Source organism: Ochotona princeps, chromosome 17 (assembly GCF_030435755.1).
Source record: "Ochotona princeps isolate mOchPri1 chromosome 17, mOchPri1.hap1, whole genome shotgun sequence".
Lineage (NCBI taxonomy): Eukaryota > Metazoa > Chordata > Mammalia > Lagomorpha > Ochotonidae > Ochotona > Ochotona princeps.
In genome coordinates this window covers 33,820,105-33,841,419 of record NC_080848.1, presented here as the reverse complement: position 1 = coordinate 33,841,419, position 21,315 = coordinate 33,820,105, and the positions used below count along the sequence as shown (strand labels likewise).

Sequence of the window (21,315 nt, the reverse complement as noted above, 5' to 3'; positions counted from 1 at the left end):
AGTTAACTTTACTGCTGTCCATTAAGTAATACTTTTTAAAAATGGAGCAAACCCTTGAATTTCTATTTGTGTTGGAAGACAGAACATTCCTATAAGTATAAGTGTAAGATAAGCAAAATCTTATTTATGTTTTACCTTTGCTTTAAAATTCTCGTGTGTGTTATCTGCAGAGAGGAGCATTACAGAGGCAAACTCTCCCAAGACATGGGCAACACTGATAGAATAGAGAATTTGAGAAAAGTCTGGGTCTTTCTAAAAACTGCTTTGTAAGTTACTTTTTCTTTATGACTTCTGTGGGATTTTGTTGAAATTTTCTCATAGACTTGCCAAAGCTCCTTTCTTGCCATAATTAGTATTTAGTAATAATATAGAAACGCACTGCTTGGTCAAGCTTACTGCATAACTGCGTGTTATGGTATCTTCTTTTCTGTGCAAATGTATCTTTTAAGTTGTGTCAATAATCCCAAGTGTGATTTTAGACCTGCCTCTTTAAAATGCTTCACTGTGCTTCCTCTGTGTGTGTGTATATATGATAAATGTACGTACATGGACACTTGTTTATATGGCAAATCCCAGGTTCCTTCTCATGAAGCATCTCCCTGTTGCTAAGCATACTTTGCATCTCTCCTTTTTGGTGGGTGGAGCCTTGTGTGTGCTGAAGAGTCAGACTGAATTTACAAAATAACAGATGGATTCTAGTATGACAGCTGACAGTGACGTAGTTCGCGGTGATGATGTTCATTATCACTAGTGAAGTTTTAAAACAGAATGTCTTGAACATTAATTCTCAAAATTAATTCTTGTTTTTCTTCACATTGGGAATTAGGCATTATTGGGATGCTGCTTATCTCCACAACCATGCCACCGTGTGCTGTGGTCTCATCAGATCTCACAAGCTAAGCCAAGTCAGCTTGGGCCAGTCCTTTGACTGAGAAGCCACTAAAAATATTCAGGTGTTACAGGAAGTGATGGCATTGATTCATCAGATGGCGCTCTTCTGAGTGGGTTCGGCGCCAGCACCTCTTCATGTGTTGAGTGATGGCTCTGTATGTCTGAGTGGCTCTGACCACTCACTAGTCACTGGGGACTACCGACTTTGGCAGTTAGGGCCGAGGTGAAATGGGTTGCCTCTTGTCCTGCACCAACCAGTGCTACTCCACTCAACCAGAAAGGAGTCAGAAAGCCTCGCTAAATTTTCATATCTAATTTCAATTGGATTCACTGTTGATTTTTCATCCTTACCAAGAGTTTCATATTATGACTTAGCTGCTTTGTTTGGGTGGAAGATGAAATTAACCCTGTATTTTGTTTGAGTGGGAATTTATGAAGCACTTTGATTTCTGATGGAAGTCAGGGTGCTTGATGAATTAAAGACGATGTTGTTCATATCTTCTCAGGGTTGAATATACTCGTCTTTTGATTCTTGTGTATTTGTTATTCTCCTTCCTGGTTTTTCAGGCATGTGTGTATGCTGAGGGAGGAGGAGGGCTTGGTAATTTAAATGCTAGCAAACCTGGTCCTTTTGGTGGGTGCTGTGGCTTATTCAACTTTTTGTTTTATTAATTTAGATGAGGGTGTCATCTATTGCTGTGCATATTTATTCCACTAAAATGGGCATACAAATAATTCCATTTCCCTCCTCCAAAAATGGCAAAAGTGTTAGTTAATTTTTTCCAGATTTTCTATAGGGAGGGAGGGAGGAAGAAGCTGTTACCGTTTATTGCATTTTTGGTAAATGTGGAATTCTGCACAACTTTAGCATGCCCCACACTGTCCTTTTCCTTTCTACAAAGAGTGTTGCTTATGCCTAAATTTTTTTGAAGTTGGCACATCCCAACTTGTGCCGTATTTGTAAGTAAGAACTCAACTCCTGTCCTTCTGTGTGTTTTCGCAGCCATGCCCGGTTACGCTGTTTGTGCACCTGCAACAGGTGTACATTTTGCATCTGTCAGAACTTCCTCAACTCAGACTTGCTGCAATCTGTAAAGAACAAAATCTTCACTGCAGTTCTTAACAGGTTCTCAACTTTATTTACTGGGTACCAGGCATTCTGTTAAAATACAAAAGAAAAAATGAGTAGCTACTTACCACACAGATTATCACTAGAAAGACAACAAGCCAAGTGAAGCCCAGCTAACTTCCACTAAAATCCTCACTGTGGTGACAATGTTTAGTTTTGGAAGCATCCTTAATAATGTTTTTAAATTAATAGATGTATTTAAGAGGCCTGTAAAATAAGATTTTTAGGTGATTATTTTCATAAAGGAAGTTAAAGTATATTTCACATCACAAGGCAATATCTATAGAGATATCAAAATTATTTGGCTGTGAGTTACAGAGCTAGATTAGGACTTTTGTAGTAAGGAAAAGACATGGTGATCCCAAATAAAAAATACATTATTTACTGTACTCAACTTACATTCAAATGATGCATCTTATTAAAGCCATACTAATGTGAACAGGTTTTGGGTTTTAGAAAATTCTCTGTTTTTGAAACTGTTTATGGTAACAGTCTTGCTTTTAAGTGCCTCGAGTATTTATTTGAAAGAACATGGTTATGAGGATCATAACCAACTGGAAGTATTCAAAGAAGCTTGGAAAAAATATCTGTAGTATTCATATTTGAAGTCTTGATAATTGAGCCAAAAGATGAAGTAATAAGTAATAATCTATAATTCCCTCAAAGCAATGAACTTGGAAGGGTTCATTCTTATTCTGATCATGCTACCTTTTGTTCCTATTCCTTTTACGTTTTTTTGAGCCTTTAAGAATTTATGTAGTATTAATTTGTATCTGATCATAGATTTGTATTTGTCTAAGAATGGAGTAGGTTTTTGAAGCCCTGTAGATGTCGTGCTTGCTAAAGATGGGTGATGAAGCTTCACAGTGGAGTTTAGTTAGAAATGGGTGTATTATTTGGCTCACTATTAGACACTTGCTAAAGGCTAAACTCCAGCTGCGTTGAATGATCAGAATTTGTGTCCTTGAGCAGTATAGTAGTTGTGTCATGAGACTGTTCCTTATGGGAACAAGACACTGATTATGCAGGCATTCTAAGAGCTTCAATGAATAAGAATGTGGCCCTCTCAGATGACTGCTTTGGAGGGATCCGCACACTCAACAGGAGAGAAAGTTCCACATCTGTCCTTTGAGTGGCATCTTGTCAAGTAGGAGCCCAGATGAGAACAGAAAACACAAGGCTAGTTCAAACCAAACAACAGCCAGGCGCTCCAGTGTCAGAAGTCAGAGTGTGGGGAGATTCTAGATTTCATCTGACCTGTCCTCCTGTTAGCATGCCTTCCTGAGCAAGTGCTGTTTATCTGCTGATGACTTTCTTCACCAAAGAGAGGGTTTTTTTTTTTTCTAACTAAAATGTTTCGCTATAACTTTGTCTTCTTTAGTTTTAGTTCTGCCCTTTAGAACAACATACGACCATTTTACTCCCTCTTCAACATAGCAATTCTTCAGACATTTGAAGATGACCATCATGTCTTCCTTAATTTTCTCTTCTCCAGGTAGAACATCCCCATTTCTTCCAGCTTTTCTTAAAGTAGTTGGCCTACTGACCCACGATTCCTGATTAGCCTCATCTGAAAGCCCTTTTAGCTGCCAGGCGACCTCTTTAAAGGTACTGCTGAAGTGGGGTTACAGTACCCCAAAAGTGGCCTGACTAATCCAGATCGGTGGGCCATCATGTTCCACAGTTAAGACAGCACCACCTGTCTAAATGCATGAATTAGCTTGTTAACAGCCCTGTCCCACTGTTCACACACATTATCTTGGGGTTAATGGAAATCCGCTTTTTTTTTTTAATATGAGGAGCTATAAAGGGAGATGTCCTGGCCTCCTCCATCGTATGTGACTTTTTAGTTGACTCTGAATCTAAATTCAGATACATAACTATCTCTATTAAATGTTACATTCTTTCTGATTCATTTGTTCTAGCTCAGTCATTTCAAACATTATTTCTGTCACTTGTTCCATTATATATCCTCTCAGCGTTGTGTTATTTGCAAACTTTGTGGATATGTCTTTCAAATTACTAATAAAGCCAGAGGTTGAAGAGAGCGCTAAAGCAAGGAAGTCCCGTAATACTTCCCTAAAGAACTGTTTTTCTCTGATGACAGGTTCAACACTCTTGGGCAAGACTTTTTTTTTCTATTTTATTTTTAATTTTATGGTACAATTCCATAGCTCTGGGATTTCCCGTGTACTCTCCTCAAATTCCCTCCCTCCAAATGATGTCCCCCATATTATTACAATAGTATAGTCCATCATAAGCAGTCATAAGTCCATCATTCTGTTATTTAAGTGTGTCCTGACATTGCTGGTGCAGACAATGGCAGGCAGATTGGACAAGAATTTTTTAAGTATTGTTTTCTTGTTTTACAGAGAGTTCATGAAGGGTTTTCTGATACCAGCACGTAAATTTTACCACATTCTTTTTATCTGTCACGGAAATTTTATCTAAATAGAAAGTGATATCTGATTTGGTCTTAAACTTTTTTTGGCTCTCAGTCATTGCTGATCACCAATCAACTGTTTTATTATCTCTTATCAAAGCTTTTGATTGCCCATAATATCAGATTCAATCATTGTATGCATCTTTGGCAACAGTTTTATTTCTAGGTTGGTTTCCTCAGCTCTCAAGTAAAATAGGTTTGATATGCATTAAATTGTTGCTGTTGCTCGTAGTAAATTACTCTTATGGCAATCCTTAAAGAAAAGTCAGTGTATTTTTGTGGTGTCTGTATATTAATTCGAAGAAATTTGGTAGTAATATCAGCAAATATCACTGACATCTGGTAGTCAAGAGTAAGAAGAACGAAAAAGGTGGATGGGGAACTAGTGTACCTTTCAAAGAACGTCTATCCCTGCTAATATTTTGTATCATAGAAAGTGGAATTTCAGGGATTCTATATTGATGTTTCTTTATTAAGAAGATGTGGGTAAGTGAGTAAGGTAAGTGAGGGCCAGAAAGCTCAGTGTCTAGAATGCAGGTAGATGCTGTAAGTGAATGAAGGTAGCTGAGAGTAGGCAGCAGGGACTGGGAGGGTCCGCTATAGGCGCTGAGAGCAGAGGCAACCATTGCACCATCTTTCAGCTCTGTCTTGCTATGCACAGCTGAGGTTACCAGCCTTTCTGACACTATTATAGAGTGGGAAATTAAGATTTTTACGTCAGATTTCCCGATACTTAGATAACAGCAATTATAAAAATTTAGAACTGATCAGTAGGTCTGAAAAATCAAAGATGTTTACTGGACATTAGTTTATAGCCTCAGTCTTTTTTTTTTTTTTTTTTTTTTTAAGATTTTATTGTTATTGGAAAGCCGGATATACAGAGAGGAGGAGAGACAGAGAGGAAGATCTTCCATCCGATGTTTCACTCCCCAAGTGAGCCTCAACAGGCCGGTGGTGCGCCGATCCGATGCTGGGAACCAGAAACCTCCTCTGGGTTTCCCATGCGGGTGCAGGGTCCCAAAGCCTTGGGCCATCCTCAACTGCTTTCCCAGGCCACAAGCAGGGAGCTGGATGGGAAGTGGAGCTGCCAGGATTAGAACCGGCGCCCATATGGGATCCCGGGGCTTTCAAGGCGAGGACTTTAACTGCTAGGCCACACCACCGGGCCCTAAAAAAAGTTTTTAAATCTCTGGGTGCATTTTCAATGAGCTTGGTCCTGCATGCTAAGAAAAGAGCTATAAACTAATGGTGAGTTCAGGCATTTGAAACAGGTTCATTTCCAAGGTTCTTTTTTTTTTTTTTTTTTTCTCCCTTCTACTAAGAAGATTAAGTCTTTCTTTTTTCTTGAGTTTTTTTTTACTAATGCTGTATTTCTTCTAATAGAAAGTATCATTAAGCATTTTTATTTCAAATTCAATTGAATATATGTTGCATTTAGCATGTGAGAGTAGGGTTAAGTTACACACACGTTTATCTCACGCTAACTTCGTTGCTTGATAATTATGTCTGGCTCTGAATAGGTTTAGTTTTTCTTTATAGTAACCAACGACTAGCTGCCATTATTTGATTTTGAGTACATTTGGAGGATGAATAGTATGGTCAGATGATTTTAATCTCTGGGAATGTTTTCATTTCCAATGTAGTCAATGTGACTGGAGCAAAAGCACCTTTTAAAAACATTTGAATGTTTCAGTGTCTTTTTGAATCTGAAAATGATAAAATGATTTTGTAGGGATGAGCTTGATTGTTGGTTTGAACTACCCATTATTTTTATTTATGGAGCTTTGTTCTCCTGACTTGAGAACTCCCCAACTTTGCACAGAACATTACTGGGCTGAGTGGTGTGCTGTGAGCTGTAGTTTGTTCTTTCCTTGAGGGATTCGTTTCCATTGTCTGTGCTGCTTAGTCATTTTTTAACCCTCTTGGTCCCTTTCCCAGCTAGGTCTCTATGTCTAATCCAGCACTTTGCTATCCTATAATTTAACAAGAAATGTTTATTTTCTAGTTTATTATTTTGGTGTCATTTGCTTTGATGCGTTGTTTTAGTTTTACGATTTCTTTCATTCCAGTGTATTATTTGCGTTGTCCAGATGAGTCACTAGTTCACAGCACTTTGTAAGGTAGTGGCAGCATTTTGGTTTAACAGTAGAGTAAATGATTCACATCATTTATAGAGCCCCAAAGATATGATGGCCATTCATTATGTCCATTGTATTTTCATGCATTTCATGCATGTTGTTTAATGCATTTTAATTGAATATAATGAAACTTCTTAAAAGACATTCATTAATGATTTAATATCATTTATCCATATGGCTTTAATAATTACCCAAATTGCTCCTTTATGTAGTTTAAACTCCGATTGTTTAATATAGGAGTCCTTTGATGATGAAAGAATTTTATCAGCTCAGATAAAAATGAACTACTTTTTAAATAAGATGATTGTTTTATGAAGAGGATAGGTTTGTGGAAAGTTTAGGGTTATTGAGTGTTGGGAATCTAAGAGATCTTAGGAAATATGTTACAGTATAATTGTTTCCAAGTCCTGTATTTCTTATGAAAGATTTATATTTTTACATATGAAGGTTCTTACAAGGCTGTTCTTTGAATTTGTACACATAATCATACATTTTTTTAAGGATTCATTTTTTTTTTAAAGATTTATTTATTTTTATTACAAAGCCAGATATACAGAGAGGAGGAGAGACAGAGAGGAAGATCTTCCGTCCGATGATTCACTCCCCAAATGAGCCGCAACGGGCTGATGCGCGCCTATCCGATGCCAGGAACCTGGAACCTCTTCCAGGTCTCCCACGCAGGTGCAGGGTCCCAAAGCCTTGGGCCGTCCTCAACTGCTTTCCCAGGCCACAAGCAGGGAGCTGGATGGGAAGTGGAGCTGCCGGGATTAGAACCGGCACCCATATGGGATCCCGGAACGTTCAAGGCGAGGACTTTAGCCGCTAGGCCACACCACAGGGCCCTCATTTGTTTATTTGAAAGTCGGAGTTACAGAGAGAGAGAGATCTTCCAGCACTGATTTACTCCTTAGATGGCCACAATGGCCAGGAGTAGGCGGGGCTACAGCCAGGAGCTTCATCTGGATCTCCTAGATGGCTGGCAGGGCCGAAACACTTGCACCATCTTCTGCTGCTTTTCCCAGGTCATTAGTAGGGACCTAGTAAGGAGTAGAGCATCTGGGACACAAACCATTGCCTATATTGGACGCTAATGTTGCAGGTAACATCTTTACCCAGGATGTCACAATGAAAGTCCCAGAAATTTAAAATTATAGAAGAGCTGTAGATTCTCAGTAAGAAAGCTGCTGCTGGGCCCTGCATGGTAGCCAGGTTGTTGAAGTCCTTGCCTTGCATGCACTTGGATCAGATCCCATATGGGTGCCAGTTTCTATGTTAGCTGCTCCACTTCCCATCCAGCTCCCTGCTTGTGGCCTGGGAAAGCAGTCGAGGATGGCCCAAAGCCTTGGGACCCTGCATCCACGTAGGAGACCTGGAGGAATCTCCTGGCTCCTGGCTTTGGATTGGCTTAACTCTGGCCATTGTGGCCACTTGGGCAGTGAACCAGCAGCAGATGGCAGATCTTCCTGTCTTTCCTTCACTCTGTAAATCTGACTTTCCAAAAAAAAATAAATCTTTAAACCAAAAAATAAAAGAAAGAAAGAAAGCTATCGCTGGTGCTTATAATTTTAAAATGTTTGCTATTTTAGTATATCATGTGGGACATGATGAGATGAAATGTCCCTAATCTGATCATGAGGTATCACAAGTTAACATACAGATATTATTAGAGCATTTTCTGTGTGTCTATGATCATTTGTAAATTTGGATTTTTGCAATGCTTGGTGAAGCATTTCTTGACATTGGTGCACACCCGTGTCCTTCTCCAAAGTGTGTTAGCATTTAGCCATGCTCAGTTAACAGCTTGCTTGAGATTACTATTCAAATTCATTTTTACTACACATGAGGGATTTTTTAGCCTATATTGAGAAGTATTTTGTGTTAAATACTTGTGCCTGGAAGTTCAGTTAGTGGAATTATCATTGTTAAAATATTACTAGCTATACTGGCAATGTGTTATTAGAAGTAAGTGTAGAAAATATTTTGCCAGGTAGACACATTTACAGGAAAAAAGCAGGAAGGTCCGGAAGACTTCAAACAACACAGTGTAATATTTTTTAAAAAGAGAACTTGATTACACTTGAATAGCCTTGTACAGTTTTTTTTTTTTTTTTTAAGAGCTGGGAACTGACCCCAGCCATTTTTATTTATTTTTTTTATAGATTTTCATTTTACTTTTATTACAAAGTCAGATATACAGAGAGGAGGAGAGACAGAGAGCAAGTGGAGCTGCCGGGATTAGAACCAGCGACCATATGGGATCCTGGCGAGGACCTTAGCCACTAGGCCACGCCACCAGGCCCGCCTTGTACAGTTTTAAACTTGAGATATGTAATTATTAATTTTAAAAAGCTGTGTATGATACCTCTGAGCCTTAGTAATGTTAGGTACACATGTATTACTGTTATGTTGAATGTTTTAAAGATGTTTTTGTAGATTGTGAAGATATGAGACTGTTGGTATAACTCAGAGTTATATGGGGGAAAGACTCAGTGACTAAAGGATGAAAAATAGAAAATTCAAAGTCATTTCTAGCAATCTGTGTAGGAAATTTGATTAAAATGATTCTGGGTGGGGTTACTCTGATGTCTTAATCTGTTGCTTTTGAATATGTTTTGTTGAACCTAAATTTTCCATTACATAATAGCCTGCAGTTTAAAATAAGGCTGATTATCTTTCTCAATTCATCCTCTTCCTCAAATTCTAATTTTGCAGATACAGATCTCTATGATATAGTTTTTAAAATAAATCTGACATTTACTTGAGAAGCAAAGACACACACAGACAAAACTTCCATGCACTGGTTCCCTCCCCACAGGGCCCAGCTTCTGTGGTTGGGCCAGCAGTCAAGGGTGCCTGTGTGGGTGACAGGAAGCCAACAGAGCCATCCCTGCTGCCTCCCACTGTCTGATTAGCTGAAAGCTGTAGTCGGGAGTCATGCTGGGAATCCAAACCTAGGCGCTCTGGTGGGCATCTCCACCAGGTTCTTAACTCCACAAGGAGCCCCTGCCCCCTGCGGTACAGTCCTGTACTCAAGATGTGAAATCCTGCCATAGATTATAAAAAAAATAATTTCAACAAGGGAATTTAAAAATACCCCATTTGAAATACTTAAAGTGGATGTAATGGGTTTTTGAAATTTTATGCTTATAAATATGAGAACATTCCCTTAATTAACTGTTGGTTAAAAAACAGTGGCAGAATTAAACAGAAGCATTTTGTTTGCTTTCTTGTAATTTATTCAGTACAAGGTTACACGAGAATTTTGGCACTCTGTGTGCCTGTGTGATTGTTCACATAAACAGTTCTTCATTTCACTCTTGCCTGATTTTTGAAACATTTTCTTATAGCTGCGTTATTCAGTAGCTATTTGACCTGGAGGGTCTTCAAAAAGTTGATGGAAATCGTGTGTTAAATAAGCTGTGCATGTTACCCTCTTAATACCCAAGTCCAGCTATGTTGGTCAGCTCCCACACGTGTGTCAGAGAGCTCTTCTAGCAGGACTGTTGGAGGTCTCAGCGTTGGGGAGCCAGAAAGCTAATAGCTCCAGACGGGAGTTTTCACACAGACTGGAACATTCCGACAAGCTGCAAATGATTAATTAGGACTGGCGTCCTACACTTAGTCAGTATTGCCTATGTTCCCAAAAAAGACACTGCTAAACAAAATGATATTCCACACAGAATAGGAAATTTTGGTGATTCTGAAAGTATTACTTTGTAAAAAAGAAAGAAGGAAGAACTTTTATACACATTTACATTTTTGAGCCTGTAATATTTGTTTTCAGGAGGCCTACTTAACGTAAATATCCTACATATTGAGAGAAAAATCTTATGTGAACGGATACCCATCATTTTATTATAATATTTGAAATTACATGTTATGTTGCAACTGTGAAAAATTGCTACAGGAAGGTCCCATAGCATAACGGGTGAAGCTGGCACTTGGGCTGCCCACATCCACATCAGAGTTCCTGGGATGGAGTCCCACAATTTCTTTCAGTGCAGCTTCTTGGTGATGAGCCCTTAGGCACAAATGCTCCTTTCTCCCTTGGGGGATGCTGTTCTTGGCTTAAACCTGGCCCAGTCCTGCCTACTGTCTAGTGCTTTGTACCCTTGAGGAGAGAAATCTTTTTTTTAAAAAATACGTGTTTTTATTTGAAATGCAGCACAGGGCCCGGTGGCATGGCCTAGCAGCTAAAGTCCTCGCCTTGAACGCACCGGGATCCCATATGGGTGCCGGTTCTAATCCCAGCAGCTCCACTTCCCATCCAGCTCCCTGCTTGTGGCCTGGGAAGGCAGTCAAGGATGGCCCAAAGCTTTGGGACCCTGCACCAGTGTGGGAGACGTGAAGGAGGTTCCTGGCTCCTGGCTTCAGATTGGCGCAGCACCGGCCGTTGCGCTCACTTGGGGAGTGAATCATCGGACGGAAGATCTTCCTCTCTGACTCTCTCTGTATATCTGCCTTTACAATGCCTTTCCTGGAAAAATAAATAAATCTTTTTTAAAAGAAAAGAAAAAAGAAAAGAAATGCAGCACAGTTAACAGAGGAGAGACAGAAGTCTTCCATCTGCTGATCCACTGCTCAAATGGCCACAGCAGAGCTAAGCCAGTCTGAAGCCAGAGGATTCCTCCAGGTCTCCTGCATGGATACAGGGGCCCAAAGTCTTGAGCCATTCTCTGTTGCCCTTCCAGGCAATAAGCAGGGGGCTGGATTGGAAGGGGAGCAGCTGGGACACAAACCAGTGCCCATATGAGATGTTGCTACCACAGGCGGAGGCTTAGCACTATGGTATGACCCCCAACAAATCTTTTTTCAAAAAAGTATTTGTCTATTTATTTGAAAGGCAGAGTTGCAGGGATAGTTAAAATTTGTATCTGTTGATTCACCGCCCCTACCCCCAAATGACCACATTGTCCAGGGCTGAGCCAGGTCAAAGCCAGGAGCTCCATCTGGGTCTCTCATGTGGATGAGAAAGATCGAGTAATTTGACTCATCCTGTTTGTCCTGTCAGAACCCTTACCTGGGAACTGGATCAGAAGTGAAACAGGTGAGACTTGAACCAGTGCCCGTAAGGGATGCAGCATCATAGGCAGTAGCTTATTGTGGTGTTCCACAGCCTGGCCAAGATGAACCAGGAGCCTGGAACTCTGTGGATCTCTAGTGCATAATGAGGACCTGAGCTTATCAGCCATCCTCTACTACTTTTCTAGGTACATTAGTGAGAAATAGGATTTCAAGTGGAGCAGTTGGGCTTGAACTGGTGTTCATGTGGAATGCCATTGTTTGAGGCAACAGCTTAATCTTCTGTACCATAGAGATGGCCCCAATTATATATATGTCAAACAGAGTGACCCAGATAGAAAAGGAGAGATGGAGAAAGAGCTTTTTGATCCACTGGTTCACTCCCCTAAACGGCCACAACCACCAGGGCAGGGCCAGGCTGGAATCAGGAGCTTCTTCCAGGTTTTTCATGCAGGTGCAGGGGTCCAAGTACTTGGATTGTCTTGCTCTGCTTTCCAAGGCACATTAGCAGGGCGCTGGGTCAGTAGCTCTTTTTCCTTCCCTCGTCCTCTCTGCCCCTCTTTTTTTCTTCTTCTTCTTCCTGTCTGCCTTTCCTTCTTTCTAAGGCAGGAGACAGATATACACAAAAGAACACCTCCAGGAACTGGGAACTTCATCCAGGTCTGCCATGGAGTTGGGAAGGAACCGTTTTACTTGAACCATTTCTGCTTCCCATAGTCTGGATTAGTAAGAAGTTAGAGTTAGAAACTGGAGCTGGTCATAGAATCCAAGCATTCTGATGTAAAATGCTGACATCTTAACCACGGGGCTTAATACCTGCCCCAGGTAGTCCTTTTTTTATAGTCAAAAAGAAAACATCTAAAATAAATTAAAACTGTGCAGTGAGCTATTGTAATTCATTCTAAGATGATATATCATGTGAATCATTTTGAAAGGTTTGTGCTTTTGAATCATGCAAGAATTATTTCTGCTTGGGTTTTGAAATAAGATAGGGAACAGCTTTATGAGACTATTATCCTGCCTCTGAGACCTGAATTGGCAAGCATGCATCAGCTTCCGATACTTAGGGAGCATGTCATCGGATCACACTGTTCTCTGTTCAGGTGATGCCAGCAAGCTATGATATGTATCCAGTAAAGCTATAATCTAAGTAGCTTTTTTAAATAACCACTGTAACATTGATAAAGCCATTCAAAGATATTTTAGGAGTTAGTGGTTACCTTGAGTTCGAAACTAGCAACATTTTGAGCATGTATATATTCATATTGTTTCCTTTATACAATTAGGTAGCTGTATTTTGCCTGTAGAAGCACTACTATTGCTTGGGGAAAATAATCATTACTGCCTTTGAAATGCCAAGGATAACTAGGCAATAAAGTTCGAGTGTATTATTTCACAAGTGGTAACACTTTCTTACAATGTAGCAGAGGGAGAGATGTGAAGCATACCAGATATGAAGAATGCTTATGAGAAATCATTTTGAGTGATTTCATGGGATTATAGCAAGCCTTAATCTTAATTCCTACCTCCACTTAAGTACAAAAATAATAATAAATGTAAAATTTGCAAAACAAAAGAACCACTCTCCATCAGTGAGGCTGCATGATACCCCCAGTGACACCAGAGCTGAAGCCCGAGCCATAATGTGTGTTTAGAATCTGTAGATCTCTTGTGACTTGGGGTTGCAATGTTATTCTCACGTGTAGGCCCATGCGTAGAATGTCGGACTAAGTTCTGCACAGGTCTATATTTGTATTTTTTATTCTGATGTTATAAAGACTCGTAAATTCCATGGCCAGCAGTTATTAATCTCATTTCAAATGCACACGTGGCAGCTGCCATGTATTTCAGAAACTGATAGTGGTTGTCTCTTAGACTCTGAGTGTGAAGTATACCCCCATACCAGCTTCAGAGGGATACAGAAGGGATAGGGAATGTGTATAGCAGCTTTAGATTTCCTTGTCTGATATGTGATTGTTAAAAAAAAAAAACCATATAGATTTTTTTAACTTTGGCGATTTGCTGTAGAATACATTTATTTTAAATATGGAAAATGTGAGATGTGTCATATACATATAGGATGGCAAGTGAGTTTACATGTAGGATGTTTAATTGAAAGATGTTATTTTGAGTTCCCTTATGTGAGTTCTGCTGTGAACTGCAAACTGTGCATGTGTATAAAAGGTTAAGAGCCCTGGTAGCTGAGTGGGGTGCCATGCTGTTAGCAGACGACGAAGGCAGTGTTACTCACCAGGTGCACGCCGTCAGCTCTATAGAAGATTCCATCTTCATGGAGTCATCTCATGGTCCAGTTTTTCTTGAAGCCAGGTAACATTTCTCACACCAATGAGCTCGCCTTGTTGAAGTTTTTCCAATTAGAGAAAGCTGAAACTGAAACATTTTCTTTCATAACTTTTCTGTGTTCTTGTTTAAACAAAACTTCGCATGTTGGAAGAACTAACTTGCAAGGTGGAATGGCATAGATTATCACCTTGCTTTGCAAAATATGATTATGTGAAGAGTGACAAGTGTATGTTTAGCAGCTGATGAGGACGAGCAAGTCAAGGGCTGTGTGTAGCTTTGCCATGGCACTAAGCATGGAGCACTCTGGCTTGTATTCTGATTTTTTATTCTGGACACGTACAGATTACATTTTGCAATCACTAATATGATCTCCTATGACTATTCCTACGGCAAAGCGGTTTTATATGGTATGAATTCTTGGCTCTTAACTCTTGCATATGTCAGTGTCTTGGTCTTTTAATGGCATGTAACTTTTCTTTAAAACTGTTTAACTTAGTTATTAGACAGGCTCTCTGAGCTCTTAATTCTGTTAAGTTATCTACATCAGTGTCAGTTCTGTTTACTTAACTAAGACTTCAGTGGCACTTGAATAAAATGTTGCAACCTTTTCTTGAAGGCTTTATCCTCTTCATGGTAAGCTGTCATACTTGAGACTCAAGGGTGCTTAGCAGTGTTATTAACTGAGCATGCTCACAAACTCAGTTTGTGGTCCAGGCTGTCCCCATTCATGTCATGCATACTCTGATTCCTTTTATGTCATTCCATTGTGTTACTTTGTGTCCTTTCGTTGGTATCATTTTTACTGCCTGTCTCACTAACACAAGGGCTTTGGTGTTTGTTTTTCCTCTTTAATTATCATTAACTAAATTAATACAAACTAACAGATCTTCCTATCCCTGTGGGATTTTGTTTTTCCTCTTTTGATAAATTCTAATGGGATTCAATGTTTCCAAAGTTGGCGTTAATTATTATTCTTAAAAAAGGTATTGTCACTTGTCGCTTAACTGCTTACAAGATAGTTTTCTGTTCCTGGGGACAGGAGATTGCACATTATGTAAGTCCCATGAATGTGACTCTCAGAAGTGCGAGATCTCAGCCCTAGTTCTTATTTTGAAGGACTGTGGTACCATTTAAATGTAGTGGGTTAATTTATCATCTTCATTTCTCTTGCGAAGAAAATGTGTAAAATTTTAAATGTCTACTCCAGAGCAGTAGCTAATTGCAAATACATTTGCCTTTATAAATGTCTGCTTTATTGTCATTTTGCTGAGATTAAGACTTAGTAATATATACATGGCTATATTGATGGACGCTTTTGGTAAGCATTGCTGTATGCAATTAGCATGACAAGTGTGCTAATACTTCCCTAAATGTAGACTATTATATGACTGGTAACAAGTGCTCATTCTAATCATGTTTTAAATCTTAATTATATTTTCTGACTACAGGCACGTGACACAAGCTGACCTCAAGAGTTCCACGTTTTGGCTTCGAGCAAGTTTCGGTGCTACTGTATTTGCAGTTTTGGGCTTTGCCATGTACAAAGCATTATTGAAACAGCGATGATTAAAAAATTACTGGCCCTACCAAAAACAAATACTTTTATGTACATTCTGAATGCTTTAAATTCTGCTAGAAATATTGAGATATTTATACATGCAGAGTTACTTTATTAATATTTGTAATTCATGCATAAGAGTATTTTAATGATAGTTATAACTGCAGTATTGGCTAGCATATGGAAAGAAAATAGCTTAACAGCCAGACTAAAATGGCTGCTTTTCAGAGGCCAAAAGGGAATATTTTGTAAATAATGTACATATTCAGGCAAGATACGGTCTCCCAAACTGAGTTCTAGAAATGATATTTCTAGAAGTTCATCCGAGGTATTGCTAGTGCTCACTTGGTTCATTCTGCTAGGTTGAAGTCAGCCCAGAGGTTGTATTTGCTCGTGGATCACTTATTTATTTCACCTTTGCACAGAGTCAGGATGATCCTCTGGTTCTCTGAGTACATTGGGCACAATTTGCTGTTGTCTCTCCATTTTTTTAAAAAACATGCAAGTCAGTGTCAGCTTCCCCACATGACTTTCGGTCACTTGTGTCAGGCCAGCCTTGAAGCCTTTGTGCGATCTAGAGAAGTGAATAGCTGAGTGTGTGGCCCTGTTTAAGGACTTTAAGGACGTGAGGGAAAAGCAATTAACAAAGACGCTATCTGTGTGATTATGTTACTTTGTCAGGACATTGGAATTTTATAGCCCTTTCAATCAAATGAGAAAAACAATTTGTATGTTATCAAAGTTTTTAGTTTAAATAAACAGTTGCCCTTACTACTGTTGAATTTCCTCGCAAAGTGTAAATCATTCTAGGATGGCTGTGTCTGTTATAGCATACTACAGTAGCTGCATGTGTTATCAAGTGTTATATCTGGCTGTGATGACCTAGAGAAGACACTTTTTTAAATGATAAATCTAATGAATATAAACTCACGATAAACTATTTTTTCCATCATTGACCTTTTCAAGTATTTAAATAAATAACTGCTGTGTACTGTGGTCACGAGTGTTTCTGTTTTACAAAATGCAGATGTGAATCAAGTCCCATGGTTTCTACCTTCTTAGATTGAAATTACATTTTCTCCAAATTAGTAATACCTAGTAGGAAGGAAGTCCAGCGTGATTTCTGTGTCTAAGAGGAAATAGATTTTAAAACTGTGGGGAAATCTGTTTCCAGAAAAGTCCAAATGTTGCCCCCTGCACATACGTTACGGGTGTGGTTTCTAATATGTTTACTTGCTTATTTTCTCCTTCAACATGATAATTGTTTTTCCCTTTTGTGGTTTTGAGGGAAATTTTCTTGCAGGGTCATACCTCTGGAGCAACTAGTAACAGCGTAGCTTACTGTAAGCTTAAAACATAGTATGTACCCATGTTGCTTACGCATATCCCTGTGCCGCGCTCACCCTCCCATTTCCTGCCTGAGTTTGAAGAAAATTAAGCAGAAATCTAATGTTCCCTTATTTTTATTGTTTTTTCGAGAATTTCCTGTTCATCCAATAAGTTTCTACCGGTTGCTTTGATTTCAGTTGCGGTTAATTATTCTGTCCAAGTTCTTTTTTGACTTGGTTGAATGTACCTCATAAATTGTTGTGCTTGTGAGGAACAGAGGGGTAAAGTGGTGTGCCTGTTTGTATTAGATTTTCCTCTTGGCCCTTTCACTGGGAGATGAAGGCACACTGGACTACTCTGGAGAAGTCCCACTGGCAACTCCCTTCCTGTCCGCAAGATCAGTCCCAGGGGCACAGGGTAGGTCCACAGGGCAGGCTCGCTGCTTTCTGCTCTGCAATCTGTAGGCTCATGGGGAGACTAGTTAATATGGGAATATACCGTAATAGGCTACTTTTGGCTTTCACAGTTTCCCCAGTAGATGCAAGTTGTAAAAGTACTAAGTAAAAAAGGAAAATGGAACCTGAGGCATTTCACTTACCTCAATGACGTGATCTTCTCTCTTGCTCTCACTCTCTTTTGCTGTTGTTTTTGAAGGCAGAAGACAAAGAGGGATAGTTCCCAGACACCTGCGAAGGCCAGAACTGGGAAAGACCAAGGGCAGGGACTGGGAGCTCCACCAGGTCTCCCATGTCTGTGTCTCCACTGCCTGCCAGCATCTGTATCCACAGCAAGCAGGAGTCAGGAGCAGAACCAGGTACTCTGACACGGGCCTCACGCATCCTAACAGGTGTCTCAGCTGCTAGGCTCCATGCCTGCTCCTAGATGATTTTTTTTAGTAGATTGTTCTGAGGCCATTCACCACAGCGGGTAGCTTAGAGTTAGTACATCAAGTCTATTTATTTATTTATTTATTTATTTTCAGACATTGCGGCAATTTTTTTTTAATTTGTTGTAATTGTTTTATTTTGATAATCTTTACATAGTTGATTAAGACACAAATCGTCAAGGGCTACAGGAAAATGTATAAGACCATTGTTTCCACATTAGTATTTTTTCTGTATCTGAGGTAACAGGGGAAATAAAGGGAGAAACCCTACCCAGCAGGTCTGTTGATTCTTGACATTCATGTCTTTCTTTCGCATATGATCAGAATATGATCCGTCTCTCACATTGTCAGCACAGACACAGGAAGTGCTCTGTGATGCGGAGTGCTTGGACAGCGTATCATCAGCCATTCGAAAGGGACCTGTGGAAGAATTAAGACTGTGCCTACCTACTTGTGCACATCACCAGTTGGGAAAGGCACCAAAAAGGAAAGATACCAATAAGCCAGTCTTGGAAGAAATCTGTCCTAAGCGAAGGTAGTGAATGATGAATAATAGAAGGAAAACACAGGCAAGTAAAGCATAAATCTTTCCTACGTCGGCCCTCAGAATGCACCTGAGGTTAGCTTTGGTTCCCTTTTCTCTGAATTACACTAGTAAAAGTCGGTATGGGGACTGCCATGATGACGTAGTGGGTTAAGCCACTGCCTGTGATCCTGGCATCCCATATGAGCACAGGTTCTGTTCCTGCTGCTGCACTTCCAGTCCACTCCCTGCTAATGCTCCTGGGAAAGCATGAAAGAGGGTCAGATTACCTGGGCTGCATCCATGCACTCACAAAGGAGACCTGTATTAAACTCTCGGCTTCAGTCTGACCCATCCTTGGCCATTGCAGTCATTAGGGAGTGAACTAGCAGGTGGGAGATTGTGCTTGCATGCCTACTCACTTGCTCGCCCATTAACCCTGCTTTTCAAATAAATAAATCCTCCCTTAAAAAAATATTTTTATTTTAAAGACAGAATTAGGAGATGATCATCCATTGTCTGGTTCACCTCCCAAATGGCCACAGAGCTTCCAGATCTCCCGTGTGGGTTCAGGGGCCCAAGGACTTGGGCGATCCTTCACTGCTTTCCCAGGTCATTAAAAGGGGCTAGGCAGAGGCTTAGCATGATACACCACGTGCCAACCCCAATCAATAAGCCGGATTCACATCTGCTGGTTCACTCTCCAGGTGCCCTCAACAACCACAGGTAGACCAAAACCAGGAGCTGGAATTCAATCCAGGTTTCCCACTGGGATGACAGGGACCTGAGTCCTTGAGTCATCCTTTGCTGCTTCCCAGGGTACGCATTAACAGGAGACTGGATCAGAAGCACAACTGGGACCACGACCCCGTCACTCCAGTGTGAGATGCAGGTCCCAACTCAGAACTACTGCTTGCCGGAAACCTTCTCCCCCTTTTCCAGTTAGTACCAAGTCTCGGGCTGGCACTACAGCACCAGTGTCCCAAATGGGTGCCTGTTCAAGTCCAGGCTGCTCTATGCTCGTGTCCCTACGAAGCAGAAGAGGCCCTACCTCTCACTTAGGGAGACTGATGGAGCTCCTGGCTATTGCAGCCATTTGAGGAGTGCACCAGAAAATGGAAGATCTCTCTCTTTCTGTATATGTGTAACTACCTCTCAAATAAGAACTAGATTTTTAAAAAATCCAAAGGTGTTGGAAGTTCTTTATATAAAATTGCAGAGGATGTGCAAATAACCTGGTACATCCTCCTGTATACTTTAAATCATGTGTTAGTTACTTCTAATACCTGATGTCAATGCTGTGGTGAGTGGTTACTTTTTAGTGCTTCAAGAGGGAGGTTCCATGACACAGTTGGAAACCGTGGCAGGGTTTGACTACACATCACTTCATCTATACAGATCAGTATGGGTGCTTGGCGTGCAGCAAATTCACAAAGTTGGTTTTTGGAACTTTCTGGAACTTTTTTTCCCCCAAGATATTTTTGACACATGGAAGGCTGCAAATGTGGAGCCTGCAGATACAGAGGCCTAAAGTTATGGATACATATTTAAAAAGACACAAGGCCTAGATCTCATTAACATGTTTATTTGACATCAGACTTTAATTTCCAGCAGTCTGTTTTCAGAAGGGTGAATTGGGATTATGTGCTTTTTGAGAAATGACCACACTCCAAGACGCTAAATTTAGCCTTCACAGTGTGAGGATCTTCCCCACAGGAAGCGTGACCTTTCCAGTCCTTTTATTCCCAGTCCAGTAGTCCACTTTGTTAAGCCCCTAAGGTTGCTAGCGCTTGCTGTCTTTTTATCTACATCAGCAGTCCTCCATGGAGCTCAGGTCTTCAGTCTGCCTGGCGCTGAGCACCGGGGAGATCTCCGGCCTGTAGCATCCACAGTTTTCATATTTTGAATTTCTTCCATGGATACCAGTTTCCAAAACTGTTCCCTTGTCTCTTGCTCCCATGACACACTCAGAGTTGTCAGGCTCGATTATTTTAGATTCAGACAATATGGACACTTTACAAGAAAGGGAGATTTTAAAATCATTAGGAAACACATCGCAACCTCACAGTGCCATTCTGGGTCCCAGCTGTGTTGTCCGGTAACAGGATTTGCTCTGTGGACTTCGCTCCATAGATTTAATTGGGGGGGGGGGGAATATATATATATATATATATATATATATATATATATTCCAATTAAATATTTTACTTATATTTATAGATATTTTATAACTGTAAAATTTATATTTTATAAATTATAATTGAAAATGTTCCAAATAAATGTTTGTTTTCATCTGTGTGTGTATATATATGTGTGTGTATGTGTGTGTGTATTTATTATTTATTTATTTTAATGCAAGAGGCAAAGACACAAAGAGTGTGATCAACTTCCCAAATTCTTGTAACTTCCAGGACAGAGCCAAGGCCAAACCCAGCTACTGCCAACTCGGGTCCCCCATGTCGGTGCAGGAACCTGACTACCTGAGCCGTCCCCACTGTCCCCAGGGCTGCGTGGGGAAGCTGCAGTCAGGTGTCAGAGACTGAACTCTTCCTTCTCTCTTCCTTCAGCGTCGGCAGTTGCAGAAGCCCAAAGGGAAGTAAGCGGAGATTGTCATTGCTTAGGGATTTGCATGCAGACTGTCAGAGGCGCACACAGACAGCATTGCCAGGACCACTCTCATGTACTGAAATGGGAAAATTGCATGAGAAGATCATTGTTCTCTTCCAGCATTTTTCTATTCATGCTTTACATGTAAGTAATCAGCCTTGGGAGATTTGGCTAAAGAATTATGTAAGTAGTATATCTATTATAGAATTATGATTCTAAAACTATATTCTGTTATAGAATTATGTGAGAATATGTGTTGTAGCTAAACTTAGAAATAGAAAACATTAATGAACCAGATTGAATATTTAAAACTTTTACAACCACTCGATTCTCACAGTGCAAAAGCAGCTATAGAAAATATATAAACAGGGCCCAGCACAGTAGCCTAGTGGCTAAAGTCCTCGCCTTGCACATGCTGGGATCCCTGTGGGTACCAGTTTTAATCACAGAGACCCCACTTCCCATCCAGCTCCCTGCTTGTGGCC

At 40.2% G+C, this 21,315-nt stretch overlaps 1 protein-coding gene across 15 annotated transcripts in view; it reads left to right on the top strand.

Annotated features, from left to right (window-relative positions):
* Nucleotides 1-16,481, top strand: part of RHOT1 (ras homolog family member T1) — a 99,347-nt gene extending 82,866 nt beyond the window's left edge. For 3 of the 15 annotated variants that reach the window (XM_058675873.1, XM_004593883.3, XM_004593884.3), the window contains one exon: nt 15,376-16,481. In XM_058675873.1, coding sequence (XP_058531856.1) covers nt 15,376-15,493 — 118 coding nt within the window. In that variant the 3' untranslated portion in view covers nt 15,494-16,481. Of the gene's footprint in view, nt 1-170; nt 267-1,894; nt 2,018-13,807; nt 13,952-15,375 lie in introns of all 15 variants that reach the window. The other 12 variants (XM_058675868.1, XM_058675875.1, XM_058675869.1 and 9 more) reach the window with 7 other exon arrangements.
* Nucleotides 16,482-21,315: the final 4,834 nt, after the last annotated feature.